Source organism: Polypterus senegalus, chromosome 13 (genome assembly GCF_016835505.1).
Source record: "Polypterus senegalus isolate Bchr_013 chromosome 13, ASM1683550v1, whole genome shotgun sequence".
In the NCBI taxonomy this organism is placed as follows: domain Eukaryota; kingdom Metazoa; phylum Chordata; class Cladistia; order Polypteriformes; family Polypteridae; genus Polypterus; species Polypterus senegalus.
Genome location: NC_053166.1, coordinates 156,325,602 through 156,343,737, shown reverse-complemented (window position 1 = coordinate 156,343,737; position 18,136 = coordinate 156,325,602). Strand labels below are relative to the sequence as shown.

The 18,136-nt window shown below is 43.5% G+C and overlaps 1 protein-coding gene across 3 annotated transcripts; it reads left to right on the top strand.

Moving 5' to 3' along the window:
* The first annotated feature begins 422 nt into the window (after positions 1 to 422).
* Positions 423 to 14,566, top strand: dxo (decapping exoribonuclease). Of its 3 annotated transcripts, none has more exons than XM_039776249.1 (7): positions 423 to 512; positions 2,323 to 2,748; positions 3,025 to 3,251; positions 6,938 to 7,157; positions 9,250 to 9,385; positions 9,608 to 9,702; positions 14,185 to 14,566. In XM_039776249.1, the coding sequence occupies exons 2-7, from the start codon at positions 2,342 to 2,344 to the stop codon at positions 14,294 to 14,296; spliced, it is 1,197 nt and encodes a 398-aa protein (XP_039632183.1). In that variant the 5' UTR covers positions 423 to 512; positions 2,323 to 2,341; the 3' UTR covers positions 14,297 to 14,566. The 3 variants fall into 3 exon arrangements, with proteins under 3 accessions (XP_039632183.1, XP_039632182.1, XP_039632184.1); XM_039776248.1 differs by having other exon boundaries at positions 499 to 597; XM_039776250.1 differs by lacking the exon at positions 423 to 512 and adding an exon at positions 2,122 to 2,144.
* Positions 14,567 to 18,136: the final 3,570 nt, after the last annotated feature.

Below are 18,136 nucleotides of genomic sequence, written 5' to 3'. Positions count from 1 at the left end.
TGCAGTGTATCAGGAAGAGCCTTTATCGTTTACAGGTTGTGAAACTTCCTCCTCGTCCATTAGTTCAACTGAATAAGAATGGTCCAATATATTTTTCTTTCATTTGCACATTAAGATGATCATTTCCTTCGTTATACTGAAAGGAGAGTCCATTACTATTGGACGCGCTTGCTGTTCATTGAAAAGAAATCTGTAATCGTATCCACCGTGATCAGACCTCGTCAGGCTAAATATTGTGAGGAATAACATGCCACTTATTCTGGAGCGAAAAGAACACGGCCAACAGCATTAAAAGTTGCAGTTCAAATGAAGTTTAAACCTTTAAAGCTTGTGTGCAGCTGTCTTCCGCCATCTGCCGGGTCGTACTGTACCTAAAAAAAGAAGCGTGGGGTCGTGTGGCGCGTAGTGATGACATCATTGTCCCGCCATGCTGCCTGTTCGTATGCAGCCCGCAGGCGGCCTTTTTGACCCTAGTGATTTGCCATACTCCAGGAAGGGCAAAGAAAAACAGCGTAAGTACGATGTCGTGAAGATTGTATTGTACTTCTCAAGCCCAGATTTCCGGATCTCTGCAGCTAGACTCTTCTTTAAGATTCGGTTAGTTGTAACTTACGCTTTTTTGGTGTAGTTCTTGCCGTGTGGTAAATATCCAGAAATGTGCGCTGCTCGTTCGAATGAGACAATAAAACGTTATGTGCGTATGTAAGCCAAGTGTGTTGAATCTGTGGGGCACGCCCATTTTGAAGTCAAGTATGTTTTCTGGATTTTTTTGTTTGTTTGCTTTTGGGAACGATGAGTAAGCTGCTTGTAGGACAGGATAATAATTTATATGCCGTATGTTTGTTTTATTGTATCAAACGTTATGAAGACCCAGAGGCAAATCAAGCATTTTTAATGCCCCAGACGAAGGCCTTTGAGTGGAATCATCACTGTTAGTGCTGTACGTAGAAATCCGGAGACACGAGAGAGGAGCCAGGACTGGACATTAAACAAACAAATTACATATATAATGTTAGAGGGTTTGTTTGCTGTTATTATTTATAGCAATGTGTACAAGGCTGTATCATAAAAATACAAGATTTTAGAAAACACGTAGGAACTGGGCTGTGCTAGCCGACTTTATATGCATGTAAAGGTTCACTAAAAAGAAAAAAAAATACATTTTTATTAAACTAACTTAACATCCTTGTAGCTCTCACTCTAAACCTGTTTATATATACACACCGGAAAAGAAACCCATTTCTAAAACCCGTATGTGAGACATCACCACCAGTAAACCAGTTTACAGTGATGGTGACAATTTACTTCAAATCTTACCAAGGTGGCTCCATAAACAGCATACATTTTGTTTAAATTATTGAAATAAATTTACAAGCCTAATATGTGATCGGCAAGTCTGACATACCTTACAACTAGAAGTCATTTCAAGTGACATCTGCTTAAAGTGACCCTGCAGGTGAATAGGATCAGTTCCTGCCTTGTACTAGATGCTGCTGCTGTAGGCCCCTCCTGCACTTTTCTGAACTTGGCAAGTTCTGAAAATCAGTGGATGTACAGAAAATGACAGGTGACTTCAGGTTAACCATGTCGGTCGGTGGCCATGACAGGTATTCCTGTGATTTGTCGCGTCGCTCAGTTTGTCACAGACTGTAATAGCAGAGTGATGTTCTCTGTTGGATTTATGAATTGCAACGAGAAGTGAAGCCAAATGAGGCCTTTCATTGGCCGATTGAGGAGATTACAATAATGCAAGCTTTTGTGGCAGCTCGGGTCCCCTTCTTCAGGCAAGGTGTAATCCAGACAAGTGGAGTTAACCTGCATTTATATACACACCAGGAAAGAAGCACAATTCTGAAACCCTTCTGTGAGACATCTTTAGTGTCAAATATTAACAGCATCTCCAGTCTAAGATTCGTTTAGCGAGAGAGGGCGACGAGGTATGATCAAAGACTTTGTTGGACTGTTAACTTATCAGAAGATCTTGAAGTTTTCTTTGAGTTTTCCTTATAGTGCAGTGTTTTCACACTGCTAGTCCATGTCCTTTGTTCTGAATCATGGGACGTCTCGTTCCTTTGTTTCAATTTCCAGTTAATTTGGTTTGTTTTTCAGACTGTAAGCTTTCAAGCGAACTGAACATCCTGTGGGTATGTCATTGACTTCTTTCTTTCACTGGGTAGAAACATTTTGTTTCTGAGGGAGAAAAATATATTTGTACAACGACAGATTAATTTCCTAAAGTCACTTTCGCTCGACTAGCCAGAGCAGGAGCCTTATCCACCTTAACGTTACACTTTCCCTTCTAATGTCTTCCTCTTCCTTCAGCTTCTTATAGAAATGACTGATGAGAATGGATCAGAAGAGGAGTGACAGGAAGGAATTTTCCAACAAGAAGCGCCACCGAGCGGACGACGCCTCATCTGCTCCCAGGACTGCGTCTCAGCCCCAGGTACTGAGTGTCCAAAGGTACCTCTACGAAAAGGATTTTCCTCTCTACAAGCAACCCATCGAGATTGGATTTTTTTCGCTGGACTCGCAGCGCAGATTTTACAATGACGATCGACAGTTGAGGTATTACGTAGAAGCTGAGAGCTCTCCTAATTTCAATTTACGGGATGGATATCGCGACCGCTACATAAAGAGGGATGAAAGCATTAAAGAAAAACTCGATCATATGCTCCAATGGATTCTAGAGAACCGAGGCAAAGTGGAAATGGCCCCCAAGGTTGAGGGAGCATCGGCGTCATCACGGTAGGTCATCATTTCACAAATCGTTCAGTGAGACTTAGTTAGGAATGAGGATAAGCAGTGTATCATAGTTTGGGTTTAGAGGCTAGACTCGCCATGTCTTACTTTGATTTTGTTAACCGACACGCAACAATTTAACTTTTTCCTATTTTTCCAAGTATTCTGGGAAAGCATAGATGGAGACTTTGTTGGGATATAGAAGGTCGGATATTTTTTGATATTCTGATTGACGGATTTTTTTTTTAAATTCATTTTCAATTATTCTGCATTTCCTGACAGCCATCTTAAGTTCGACTTTGTCACGTGGAGAGGCCATCTCACAAAGATTCTCACAACGCCGTATGAGACGCGTGAAGGTTGGCTTCTGGCTGTGACGCTATTTCAAGGCACACTTTACATCAGTGAAGTGGAGACCGAGTTGGCCAGGAGAGAACGGGAAGACCGCAGTGCAAGACACGAGGAAATGATGTACTGGGGCTACAAGTTTGAACAGTACATGTGTGCAGGTGAGGAAAGAATTAGCACCCCGCTGGCACTGCCATCCACGGCTGGCTTTTCATGCGCTGTTGAGCTTATTCTGATAATCGTTTTATTTTGGGCCCATCTGTCACATTTTTATGGGTTTTAAGGTCAAATATTCTACTTCTAGCCCTAAGTGGGTGGGGCTGATTTTACACCAGGAGGTGGGATGAAGGAATTCCTCCTGGAAGACCCCCGTAGTTTCAGTCCCATCCAAATCGCACAAAAGACAGAATTTTACCGACATGTCAATTAGCACAGGAGTAACAACACTTTACCCCACCTCCTGGTAAAAAAAAAACTACCGTATATACAGTCAAAGTAAAAAGTATGTGACCCCCTAGGAATTCTCTATATTTATGTTTAATTCCCATATAAAACACGGTCGTATTTTCATGTCAGTCATAATAATGAACACACACAGTCTCCTATAACTAAAGACACACAGATTTTCAGAGGATTTTTGACCATAATGAATAAATCATGCAAACTGTGAAACTGAAGATTGGAAAAAGTAAGTGAACCCAAAGCTAATGACTTTTTAAAAAGCTCATTGCAGTCCAAATTTAGCACACGTGGAGTCCATTTAATGAAACGAGTTCAGAGGTTTGGCCCTGAATGACTTTGGTTAATAAAAAACACGCTAAAGTTTAAGTTGGAGCTTTTGACAAAAAGCATGTCCAGAAGGGAATCACGTCTCGCACAAAAGAGCTGTCTGAAGAGCTACGATGGAGAATTGTTCATCTACAGAAGGCTGGAAACGGTTACAAAGTCATCTCAAAGATCTGAGATATTCATCAGTCTACTGTTAGGCAAGTTGTCTATAAATGGAGACAAGTTGGTATTGTGGCTACTCTGCCCTGCCAAGATGACCCCAACAGCACAACGCAAAGTCAGCAATGAGGTAAAGACGAACCCCGGAATGACAGCAAAGGACTTGAAGAAGTCATCAGAACTGGCTTACATCTTTGTTCAGGAGTCAACTATACGCAGAACATTGAACAAGAAAGGAGCCCATGGCAGGACACCAAGAAGGAAGCCACTGCTATCAAAAAAGAACATTACTGAACGCATGAAGTTTGTGAAAGAGCACTTGGACACTCCACAACGGTACTGGGAAAATGTCTTGTGGAGTGATGAAACCAAAATTGAACTATTGGGGAGGAACAAGCAGAACTTCATTCGGCGTAAAAAGGGAACCACATATCAACTTCGAAACATCATCCCTACAGTAAAGTATGGTGGAGGGAACATCAAGATGTGGGCCTGCTTTGCTGCATCAGGGCCTGGACTGCTTGTCATCATTGAGGGAAAAAAACAATTTCACAAGTTTATCCGCAAATTCTCCAGGATGATGTGAGGGTGTCTGTCTGTCAACTTAAGCTCAGAAGAGGCTGGGTGATGCAACAGGACAATGAGCCCAAACATCACAGCAAATCCACAGCACAATGGCTTCAGGAGAACAAACTCGGCCTTTTGGAGGGGCCCAGTCAGAGCCCAGATCTCAATCCTATTGAGCCGTACACAGAAGACAACTTAAGAACACGGAAGAGTTAAGGCAGTTCTGCAGGGAAGAATGGGTTCAAATTCACCCCCGCACGATGTGCAGGTCTGATCTGCAGTTACAGGAAGCGCCTGGTTGAGGTCATTGCTGCCAAAGGAGGGCCAACCTGTTATTAAATCCCAAGGTTCACTTACTTTTTCCACTACCACTGTGAACGTTGAATGCGTTTGTAAAATAAAGACCTGAAAGAGCAGAATGTTTTGTGTGTCATTGGCTGAAGCTCATTGTGTATATCAGGACCTGTGACTTCGATGAAGAGCAGATCACTTTTTATGACCAATTCATGCAGTAAACTAGATCATTCCAAAGAGTTCACATACTTTTTACTTTTACTGTACTGGCGTTTTAAGTTCTCCCGCGGATCAGTCGGGACTTGACTTCACTGTATAATTTCCAGTATTTTATAATGTCGGTCATATAAGTCGAATGTGGAAAACTCACACTATTGGTCCAAGAGATTCTGATATGCTAACGTCCACCTGACAGAGTCACCACAGAGCACACAGCCTTTTATTTTCTGTGTATTGTGCCTACATGACCACACGGTAATGCCCAGACTATTCCGAAGTGACGTTTGCACTGATTTGTGTTTTTCGTATCTCACACCCTCATACACCTTTATCGTATGTCCCTTATCTACGATCAGAAGAAAATATGAAGCTGGTTTTAAATTCGTTGAAGTGGCGAAAGAAATTGGGAACTGCGCTGCTGCTACAGAATTCAATGTGTCTGAGAAACTGGTGAGAGATTGGAGGAGGCAAGAAGATGTAAAAAAAAAAAAAACAAAATGTGTTTTTGAACGGCCATATAAGTCGGGGTCTGATTTTATGATCAGTTGTTTGGGTTTCAAGACCCGACTTATACATAAGTATCTACGGTCCGTCCAAACAGGGCTTATGGCTTTTGTTTCTTCAAGTATTGCAAGTTTTGTTATGTTATTTTGTGCCATTTTTGCTTTGGTTTTGAGTGCTGCCATGTTGTGAACTTGTCGTTAGGATGCGGCTCCCTTTTGTTAGCGAGCGTGTCATGTGACCTTGCCGTTATGACATGATGAGTTAAAAAGGTTGACAATTAATGTTGCTTCTTCATCCGAGATTGTGGATAACATGAGGGTTTGGTTTCACTGCCCGCCCACCACACACGGCTGCCCCGTTCGTTCTCGGTGGGTGGCTGGTGATGCTGCAAGCGGTGACTGGGTTGTGGCTGAAGGGAGGCCATTGAGGGTGAATGGGGTGGCAGCGGGCAGCATTGTAGTGTGCCTCGGGTGGCTGCCTGTCGAATGGGGGCGGTGGTGGGCAATTCCCTACCCGCCTTTGGCCGTACCCTGTTCGTTCTCGGTGGGCGGGCGCTGCAGGCAGCATACTGTATGCAAGTGGAGGTGACTGTGTGGTGGGCGGGTGGTGAACCCCCATGCCGCCCCCATTCATTCTCAATAGCAAGCCTGCTTATACTGTTACGCACATAGCAGGAAGTCGTCTCTCGTCAGTACACCAGACGTGCCGGGGAGGGGTGCCTTCCTGCTGTGATCGCGTGGACAGTGCTGTGCAGAAGAGCTCACCTTAACCTTTTGTCTTCACCCTTCAAAAATGTCCCTGAAACACAAATCTGATGCAAGTGCTGGTGATACAGGAAAGAAGAGAAAAACCATCACCATTGAAAACAAAGTAGAAATAATAAAAAGGTCATTCATTGGCAGAGCACTTGGTTACAGTCGATCAACAATAGCATTTATTAAAATAATGGACCTGTTCAGACTTACATACAAATTCAACTTAAGTACAAACCTACAGTCCCTATCTCGTACGTAACCCGGGGACTACCTGTACTTTGTTAATCCCCAAGGGGGAAATTGTCTTTTCACATGACCTTTAGTGGTCACAGTGCAGAGTCAGCCATTGTACGACGCCCCTGGAGCAATTTTCACATTAGGAGCCTTGCTCAAGGGCCCAACGGAATAGGATCCCTTCTGGCAGTAACTGGATTTGAACCAGCAACTAACAGGTACCAGCGCACAACCCTAGCCACAGAGCTAGTCCTGTTGGGAAGGTTATGGCGAGCAGAAAAGGCCCTGCCATCTTTCATTCTTCTCATAACCCTTATGTCTTCTAGACGAGCCTGGTGGCCGACCCGATTCCGGAGGCACAGTAAACACAAATGAAGCCTACTGTACTGTGGTCCAGACCCGGCTAACAGACCATCATCTGCTGTTTTCTGGAGAAGTGGATTGTAAAGATAACGGCTCTCCACTCAAGACGGCGCCTGGTTGTTATGTTGAACTGAAGACGTCACTGGAGATCTGCACTCCCAAGCAGCAGAGTAGCTTCCTCAGGTCAGTGAATTGAGACTTGACGATCTGGTGTTCCCTTCGGTCAGCATGAAAAGTGTTCATTAAGTATGATGTGTTGAGTGCCTTGGTGTCTGCATGGATGACAGTGTTACAGCACGTCAGTTTTAGGAAGCAGACTGGGCATTTTCCTGCAGCCCTTGTGTTTACACCGTGCCATTCTGTAGCGACTTTTAAGCACAAATGGGAAGAGAACATTGCAAATCAATATCTCAGGATGAATAATCCCAAACTGAAAGCTCTCAACAGCGTGGATAGCCCAAATAAACAAGCAACGGTGGACATTGACATGACAGGATAAATGCCCTTTATACTTAGGGAAGCTAAGATTAGGGATAGGGTTGGCTTGGCAACTGAGACCCTGACTAAGTCTTGATCTGTTTTGTTTATCGGACCACGAGTTTGGACAATACGGTTATAATGACCTGTGATCGCAGATCCAACTTATCTTGTGATGGCATCTCCATAGGAGACTCCTGGATATGAACTTGGACCGCGCAGTGTGTCTCTGAGAAACAGACGTCAGATGGTAAAACTGGTTGGGGTATCTGAGCTGCCCTCGTGGTTCTGTTGTCTCTCTCCTCTCGTGTTCTCCCTCCATATCAACAACTGCAGCTCCAGTGAGATGTTTCGAGTATGAAGGTGTGTGTGCGGAAACTTCAGTATTCCCTTGTTGTCCAAAAGACATGCAGTGGAACCTCGGGTCACAACTGTAATTCGTTCCAAAACTCTGGTCGCAACCGGATTTGGTCGTGACCCGAACTCATTTCCCCCATAGGACTGTATGTAAATACAATTAATCCATTCCAGACCGTATGAACTGTATGCAAATATATTTTTTTTAAAGATTTTTACGCACAAAAATAGTTAATTATACCATAGAATGTACAGCGTAATAGTAAACATAAAAACATTGAATAACACTGAGAAAACCTAGAACAGAGAAAACTAACACTGCAAGAGTTCACGCTACAGCCTTACGAACCGCTCGCTGTAAACACTTTTAAGCACAGGGGAAAAAAAATGAAAATTTGAAAAATCCTTAATTTATACAAAAACTAACCATAAACAACCAAGAAGACTAACCTTGCATGAGTCGAGTTCTGGCATGAAGGAAGTGAGGATGAAGAACTAGCCACTCATAGAAGGATAGTGTTGCAGCAAATCGCCGTGAATCTTCCTGGCTTTCTCACATAACATCGCCTCGGTTACGATATCCCCTTCAAGTTGCTTCTCGTTCAGCCACACTAGCAATAGTTTTTAAACCTCTACCAGCGCTTGAGGCCTCTGATTGGTTAACACTGTAACTCCTTTTGCAACATCAGCTGCTTTAATGGCCCCTTTCTGCTTTAGAATAGTCGAAATCGTAGATTTTGACTTCTTTACTGGGCGGGAAGTTCAGTAACACGAACGCCACGCTCATACTTTTCAGTAATTTCTTTCTAATTCGACTTCAATTTTCTTCAAACCTTCTCACCAACACTACCACTCTTTACTTGCGTAGAGGCCATGGTTAATTGCAAAATTAATGCAAAAGCACACAAAATAGATCACAAAGAGTTCACAGCGAATGCACGCATGTCTGATCGAGATCAATGTACAGAGAGAGACTTGCGGAAATCATTGGCGCATAAGAACCGGAAGGGAAACTGGCTTGTTCGTCACCCGAGTGTGTGGTCGTGAACCGATGCAAAAGTTTGGCAAACTTGTTGGTCGTAACCCGATTTGTACGTGTTCTGAGATGTTCGTGACCCCGAGGTTCCACTGTACAGTATATAAAGCTAAACAAATTGTTAGAATCGGTACTTATTGATATGTTGGTGGTTTTAACAACCCTAGTTCCCTCTCAATGTTGGGTTCCTGCTTTCATCTGGTAAAAGCCCAGGACTGTGAATTGGAATATGGGGATTCAGAAAATGGATGGGACCATCTCGGCGTGCCTCCCTATAAAGCAGTAGAGAAATCGAGATCAAGGTGTCCACTGTCACAGTTGAACAGATCTGCCCATGTTTGGTGTTGGTGCTGAGTGAGGCTGTGAGAGCATCGAAACAAATAACGTTTGTGCATCTGCCCACAGGTTCAAACTCCTGAAGTGGTGGGCACAGTCCTTTCTGCCTGGAGTCCCACGAATTGTGGCTGGATTTAGAAATAACGCTGGGTATGTAGTCTCCGTCCAGACCTACGAGATTGGCAAGATCTCTCAGATGATAAAGGTGGGTGTTCTTGAATCTGTTAGATGGGCTTGTGGAAGAGTTAAGAGGACCAGAAATCCAAAATAAAAAAGCTACTGGTCTGGGAGAGCTGGGTAGGGTCATCAGCAACAAGAGTATTGAGTTGGTGGTGGCTTTGGTGGTGGTGCTGGGTGTTTCTAAACTGGCTGCTATAGCAGAATTAACAGTTGATCAACTGCTGGCTTTTTGTTTAACTTTTAACAGGCCGAACAAAACTGCTGGAGGCCAACAGTCTGCATGAATTTCTGCGCTGAATTCCTGTCCTTCATTAAAAAGGTTGCGATCCTGGATGACCCAAGGTAAGACCACCATGATTTCAGCTACGCTACTCAGTTCACGGTCTTCAGGCTTTAGAACACGAGAATAGTTTTGTCAAGAACAAGACATTCAACCCAGTCACCCATCCTGTTCACCTCCATCACCTCAAGTTTCTTATGGGTTGCCATCTTTAGGTCGCGAGTCACCATATCATTATGTAGGAATGGGTTATGTATGGTTTGGAAAGTGTGTCGCGATGGGTCACTGCGGGTTGTTAAAGCAATTGCCATTACTCCGCTCCAAGGGGGGCCCAACAACCGCTCCACGGAACAACGACGATTCTCCAAGGGGGAACACTCTAACTATTGGCATGGGTCTGGTACACACTGAGAAGGGCAAGATTAAGTTGGTAGAAGAAAAAAACGTTTAAGAAACCCTAACCAAGATTGTTGGAAATAATATCAAGTTGCAATGCATAGATCCCTAAATTTTTACTCCAGTACTTTGTAATTTATTCCATACCAGCTGTTCCCCGCGGCTCTAACCACGTAATAGTGAAATAGGACAAACTTTAAAAATCAGTAAAAAAAATTTTAAAAATGTAATTCTGGCCAAAAGCAAGGTAGGTACGCTCCAACGTCAAATGCTGGCACTGTATCTGATCACTTTCAGCTCTGACGGGAGGGCATCCCCCGCGTGGGGAGAAGAGCAGCTACCCTCTAAACCAGGCATCGCCAACTCCAGTCCTGGAGGACCACCGTGGCTGCAGGTTTTCATTCTAACCCTTTTATTAATTGAGTGCCCTGTTTGTACTGCTAATTAACTTCTTGGGAATTCACTTAAATTTAATTGCTTTTTAAAAATTTCTCCATCATTCTTCTGATTTGCTTCATTTCTTTCCTTAAATGGCACCCATACAGAAATGAAATGTGAAGTGAGTGAGCCGACAGAAGACCAACTAAGTCAGGGCCTCAAACGCCAACCAATTTCACTCCAACCAGCTGCTTAATGAGGTGCCGAGTCTTGTCGTTAATTAAACTCATTCTTTAATTCTGTGGCTTGTTGCTGCTCTTGTGGTGCAATAGCAGACATTTCCGATATTGTTGATTTTCTCTTTTCTGTTAAAATGTTTTGTAGACCTGAGCAGATCGACATCCCTGAGACCTTCATCGTTCTTTATCTTCAGATATTGTATGATGGGAGACCATTTGTTTTGGCTCATTTTGCATCTCATTATTGTTTGGCTGCTAATTAAGGAAAAAGAAACGATGAAGGGGTCTGAGTCTTCACGAGCAAGTCCGATAAAACGAATTCAGAAGAAGTTAATTAGCAGCAAAAACAGGGCACTCATTAAGAAAAGGGTTTGAATGAAAACCTGCAGCCCTCCAGGACCCGAGTTTGAGACCACTGCTCTAAAACACACGTAGCTCTGATCCCTCGCTCTCAAAAACGTCAAACGTTACTCCTTAACAATCTGTAGATGATAATGTCTGCTGAACAAACAGGTATCGCTAGCTAAGCAGAAGTGAGGTGCGCTCCAGCACGTGGCGTGAGGGAGAGCGACTCGAACAAAGGTTGGCACGTGAGTGAGGAGGGCTCCACCCCAATCCCCTCGGCTCACAGCCTCTCTCAGATTCATGCAAATAAATCGGTACCGCAAGCGAACTATGATACTTAGCATAATGAGATAAGTCGCAAAATCAACCAGAATGTTCAAGCAAATTATAGTTTAAAAAAATAAAAAAATAAAAAAAAATCTAAATCTGTTTAGTAGTCCTGTCGTGAAAAGCGGACAGACACACAGACGTTGAATTTTATATATATATATATATATATATATATATATATATATATATATATATATATATATATATATATATATATATATATATCCATCCATCCATCCTCTTCCGCTTATCCGAGGTCGGGTTGTGGGGGCAGCAGCTTGAGCAGAGAGGCCCAGACTTCCCTCTCCCTGGCCACTTCTTCCAGCTCTTCTGGGAGAATCCCAAGGCGTTCCCAGGCCAGCCGGGAGACATAGTCCCTCCAGCGTGTCCTGGGTCTTCCCCGGGGCCTCCTCCCTGTTGGACGTGCCCGGAAGACCTCACCAGGGAGGCGTTCAGGAGGCATCCTGATCAGATGCCCGAGCCACCTCATCTGACTCCTCTCGATACGGAGGAGCAGCTGCTCTACTCTGAGCTCCTCCTGGATTACTGAGCTTCTCAGCCTGTCTTTAAGGGAAAGCCCAGACACCCTACAGAGGAAACTCATTTCAGCCGCTTGTATTTGCGATCTTGTTCTTTCGGTCACTACCCATAGCTCATGACCATAGATGAGGGCAGGAACGTAGATCGACTGGTAAATTGAGAGCCTTGCATTATGGCTCAGCTCCTTTTTCACCACGACAGACCGATGCACACCCCGCATCACTGCGGACGCCGCACCAATCTGCCTGTCGATCTCACGCTCCAAACAGGACATCATCTGCAAAAGCAGTGACCCAATCCTGAGTCCACCAAACCGGACCCCCTCAACACCCTGGCTGCGCCTATTTATATAGTATAACCAGTAACGGCGCCCTACATGATAACATGTAGTGAACTGACTTGAGTATTCCTAGTCTTCATCGTCTTTTTCTGTACGTTTAGCATTCGTTTGCTCAGAGGTTGATGTGCTTGTTCCTTCCTCAGCAGCTCTTCTCTTCTCCACCCTAGCGGTCTCTTCTTCCGTCAACATCTTTTCACGTTAAAACTGATTAAGTCAGTGTTTGTGTTGCAATTACTTAGTACGTTTTCTTTAATTTTTCACTTAAGCTGACACTTAAATCATTCTTGAAGAAGATTGAAGACTTAAGATATGAAGAGGTAGGGGAAGTGACGGCGAAGGTGGTAGGGAATGAAAACGGCGCTCGTATGCATGTAGTGTATGGTTGCCCTGAGCTGATTCTACAATAAAATAAAAATAAAAAGAGTAATAAAAACCATCACCCCAAAAGTGGATGGTAGATGTCACGTAGTATTTGTGTACCAAATTTCTGGTCGATAGGTGAAACGATTTGCGAGCGACAGGTGATTTAAAATCCTGGACAGACAAATGAACAGCCATAGTAGCATATTATATAAGAAGATACATATATTATAAAAAAAATCTTGCGACGAGACATGATCTTTGGAAGAGAGACACTTTCACGTATCACGAAACGGACAAGTCACGTCATACTTACAACCTTTGGAAGCAAGTCCTGCGATACACATGCAGAGCAGGTTAGAGGGAATGGAAGCAGGAAAATTCGAAAAAGATGAGAGTAAAGATCGCAATAGCGCAAACAAACGGAAAATATTCCTCGGGGAAATAATGGAACAGTGAAAAGAGATTGCCTAGTGTTTGAGGATGTCTGGGGGACAAGTGAGACAAGGCAGTGAGACAAAAGGACAGCTGCTGTACAGGCTTTTAAATGTTCGAAGCTCCGCACGAGATGCAGATCAAACGGCACTGCAGCAGCAGCAAGCCAGCAGCTGACTGAGCAAAGAGGAGGTAAAAAAAAAAACTGTTTGTATCCCATTGTGTCACCATTTAAATGGGGGTTTCAGATGAGCGACTGCGTACTCCTTGGGGTGCGTTCAGCCCCCCTTTTCACAACAGCTCTTGACGGGGAAAAGGGGTTGGCTAGTTGGGTTGGCCCCTAGTGATACAAATAATAACATGAACAGCACACTGCACACTCGTGTTCAGATTCCCAGAATCACTTTTGCCTTCCCAGACCGGAAGACTGATTCACTTCGGCATTTCTTATGAGACCCCATTACGATGCTAGCAGAAGATGCATCTCCACCGTTGTGGCCCATGTAACACTCTGGCCTGACGCTTATGCAAGACATGCCTATACCATTGCCCGAGTAACGCTTGGCCCTGACACCGTTGGCACTTTTACAGCCCGAGTGACACTTTGGTTTGTCGTTAAGGACGTTAATTGCCTCAGTTGTTAAGACTCAGCCCCCTGATTTGCTTCTTTTTTTTTTTTTCCTTAAATGGCAGTCAAACAAATATGGAGAGAGCTAACAGATGACCAGCTAAGTCTGGGCTTCAAACTGTTGTTCATTAAACCGGTTATTTCATTCCGTGGCTTGCTGCTGGTGGTCTCTTTTCTGTCACTTTCCGAATGTTCATTTTTTTTTTCTTCCTAAGAGCACCGTCAAAATGAGCAGATCACCTTTCTTTATTGTAACGGTGGACACGGGTTAGCTGGTCATTGATTGGCTCATTTTTCTATCTTATTGTTTGGCTGCTAATTAAGGAAAAAAAGTAACAGTTAAGGGGTCCGATTTTTTAAACAGCAAGCCAATTAACATTAAAGCAAATGTGGATTAGGAGCAAAAATGGGCCACTAATTAAGAAAAGGGCTTAAATAAAAACCTGCAGGAATGGAGAAGGGCCCCCCCGGGCTATATAATTCAAATTATACTGTAGCTCTGTAGGTTGAGAATTTGGTGTTAATGGTTTGCCTTCTTTTCTTCTCTTTATAGAGTTGTGTACCTCTTCTCCTGGGAACCCTTCAAAGATGTCAGCTACTCCGTTCACAGAGATTCAGAATATTCATTCCTGCCCGACTGGTATGTGGAAGAAATGAAAGTCTGAATGTTTGCTTCCCCAAGCAGTGCTGAAATTCCTGTTTTTCCAACCTGGCGTATGTATCAGGGACCCCCCGTGTGCATCATTCGTGTCATCTGATGAACTGAAATGACACTACAGATGTGGTCACTTCCAAGATCAGTGGGTGAAAGTGTCCATCAAGGTGATCATGTGGCTTCCAGCTCCGGCTCTCGTTCCATTGGATATACTGTATGCTATCATTTTTACAGTGTATATTTTTAACTCCACAAATAAATAATGTGAAAGATTTCCATATTTAAGTGAACATCTTAAGTAAAATCACCGTAATAAGGTACATCAGAGCAGAGTTGTCACATCACCACACTTTCAGTCGTCTGGTAGACCCGACAAGTAAGTGGCAGAACCAGGAGCCTCATTACTCGTTTACATCAGGGGGTTGCCAACTCTGCTCCTGGAGGACCACCGTAGCTGCAGTTTTTCATTCTAACCCTTTTCTTAATTAGTGACCTGATTTTGCTGCTACTTCTTCTGAATTAATTTTAATTGACGTGTTTTTTAAGATTTGTTCCCTTTAATTGCTTCATTTCTTTCCTTCAGTGGCACCCAAGCAGAAGTGAAAAGTGAAGTGAGGGAGCCGGCAGAAGACCAACTCAAGTCAGGGCCTCAAACTCCAATTAATTTAATTCCAACCAGCTGTTTAATTATGCGCTGGTTCTCGTTAATTAAACCCGTTCTTTAATTCCGTGGCTTGTTGCTGCTCTCGTGGCACAACAGCAGACATTTGGGAAATTTTTGATTTTCTCTTTTCTAAGAGCATATCAGTATTCCTGAGACCTTCACCTTTCTGTATTCTCTGATGTGGCATGATGGACACAGTTTGCTGGTCATGTTTTGCTTTATTTTGCATCTCATTATTGTCAGTCGTTGTCCAACCTGCTATATTCTAACACGGGGTCACAGGGGTCTGCTAGAGCCAATCTCAGCCAGCACAAACCCCGGGGTAGGGCACACGCCAATTTAGGATCACCAATTTTGGACTGTGGGAGGAAACCCACGCAGACACCGGTCTCCTTGCTGCAAGGCAGCAGCGCTACCACCGTGCCACCCTCTCATTATTGTTTGGCTGCTAATTAAGGAAAAAAACAGTTGAGGGGTCTGAGTCTTCAAGAGCAAATCAATTAAAATGAATTAAAAAAAAAAAGTAATTAGCGGCAAAAACAGGTCATTCATTAAGATGAGGGTTAGAATGATCTGCAGCCACGGTGGTCCTCCAAGGTGGGAGTTGGCGACCCCTGGTTTACATCGTGGACGTTACAAATGAGCCGGAATGTGGCGTAAGACCCCACACTTCACATATTGGACCAGGAATCACTCAGCCCAGCACTCCCATCAGTCTTTGGCAATGTAGTAATAGGCACGCACATAAATAACACTCAACACTGTAGTTCACATAAAAGATAAAACTACACGCAATAAAAACACAGAAACACCAGTGCTGTAACCCACAGGCCTATAAACGTGTCCTCCCCTTGGACGTCTTCACATTTTATTGTTATGCAACACTGAATACCAGTGGATTTAATTTGAATTTTTGACACTTTATCAACAGAAGACTCTTAAATGTCAAAGTGAAAGCAGAACTCTACAAAGTCGTCTAAATTAATTACAATTGTAAAACCCACAACAGTTCATTTCGTAAGTGTTGACCCCTTCGTGGCCGTACTTAGAAGATGGCAGCCATGACAGGCTCCAGTCTGAGTGCAAAGGTCTCTCACTCTCTCTCCGTCTCCACGCTGACACTTTTTCCCTCCAATCTTCTTTGCTAAACTGCTCAGCCTTGTCATGGAGTTTGTGAGAGGCCAGCCACAAGGTCTCATTCAAGGTCTCAGCTGGATTGAGATCTGAACTCCGACTTGGCCATTCCTAGACATTCACAGTGTTGTTTCTCACCCATTCTTATGTTGCTTTTTTGGGGTTGTTGTCATGCTAGAAATCAAATCTTGCCCCAGGTTTCAGGTTTCTGACAGACCCCTTTTCGTTTCCAGGACTTCACCATATTTTGCTGCGTTCGTTTCACTCTTTACCCTCACAAGCCTACAGAGGCACATTTCCATAACATTCCACATGGTGGAAATGGTGGGTTTTTTTGATAATGTGCAGCATAACAAGGCATCCAGTCTGATGGTCAGAAAGGTCGATTTTGGTCTCCTCAAAGCACAGAAGCTTCTTCCAGTTGACTTCAGTGTCTACCGTGTGACTTCTGCCGAGTTGTCCTGGGCGTTTTTGTCTCATTTTGACACTCTTCCCACAAAGCCGTTGCCTTGTGAAGTTCCCAGCCATAGTTGTTTCCCTCCAATATAGGCTGTAGCTTGTGACTCCTTCAGAGGTCTCGTGGTGGCCTCATAGTCTCTCCAGTGTCAGTTACTGTGGCTTGTGACTCCTTCAGAGGTCTCTGGGTGGCCTCATAATCTCTCCAATGTCAGCCACTGTAGCTTGTGACTCCTTCAGAGGTCTCTTGGTGGCCTCCCTCACTCACCGTTTTCAGTCTTTGCAGGTCGCCTGATCTAGCAGATTTACATCTGTGCCACACTCTTTCCATTTCTTCATGGCTGATTTAACTGGCACTCGGTGACTTGGAGATTTGCTTGAAGTGTTCTTTTTTTGTCTTCATTGTGTAGCTCAGGCCACCATACTGACTCACCACAAGGTGGACATTCTACATCCAGTCAACTGACACCCCAGACTGGTGACCTCCACTGAGCTACTGACGTGACTTCTAAAACTAACAGGGCTACACCAGTGAAGATTTAGGTGTGTCATATTAAAAAGGGTGAATACTTAGGACATTTTGCAGTTTATATTGGCAATTAATTTTGACCATTTTGCAGAGATCTTTTTTTCACTTTGACAGTACAGAGTGTTTAATGTTGATTCCCAGCCAAATTAAAGCCATGGTGATTCAATGACGTAGAAAAACAAAATGTAAAAACTTGCAAAGGCTGTGAATACTTTTTTTTTTTTTCAGTCGCTCTGAATTTAGAAAGCTGATACGGGTGCTTAAATAAATTGACATAAGTGTTAACAATTTTTGATTATTATTATTAGGAAAATTCCAGGAATGCATTTAACGAGAGTCACACAAGTAAGAACTTTACAGTACTCTACATCGATGATTGGTAGTTCTACAACTACTGCTGCTACATTTTAAATCCTGGGGTCACGCAATTAGTGTGCATACATGGCCATCAAGTCCCAGAAAGCGCAACCACTGCCATACAAACTTCAAGTCAGGAGGAAAAAATGTCCATCTAGGAATGAAGGCAGTAAGGCACATTATGTTCCATCATTTTAGTGGTCTCGCTTGTTGAGATTTTGAACCCTTAATTTCTTATTTTAGTCTTAAACAGCTATATTCATTGTTTTACCTGCTCCTTACTAACAATAAGATACAAATGACAAAGGAGCCAGCAGTTCTCCATTTCCACCCTTGTGTGTTCATCATTCGCTATTTGGTGAATGGAAGGAAAGTGAAGAGGAAGTGAAGAACTGATAATTACTCATCCATTGGAGAAAGAGGGAAAACATATCTGTGAGTTAAGGATGAACTGGCATGGTAGAGTTAAAACACTAACAAGCAAGGAAATGAAATAAGGTCTGTTATTTGGGGACTGGCTTCTAATTAAGCAACTGGCTTGGAACAAAAATGTGCAGCCATTCCACTGCAGCTCTCCAGTGTCAGAGTTGGCTACCCCTGCAATAAACCGACAACCATTATGACAGAAAGCAAAACTCTCCACCACCAGGGGGCAGAGCTGAAGAGAAACGCCAGAGTCACAGTGTGTGTTGTAGGAGTTGGCAGCTGAC

Coding starts and splice junctions, on each gene's coding strand:
- dxo (XM_039776249.1), top strand. CDS start 2,342: ATGAGAATGGATCAGAAGAGGAGTGACAGGAAGGAATTTTCCAACAAG. Junction 2,749..3,024: donor GGAGCATCGGCGTCATCACG/GTAGGTCATCAT, acceptor ATTTCCTGACAG/CCATCTTAAGTTCGACTTTG. Junction 9,703..14,184: donor GCGATCCTGGATGACCCAAG/GTAAGACCACCA, acceptor TTCTCTTTATAG/AGTTGTGTACCTCTTCTCCT.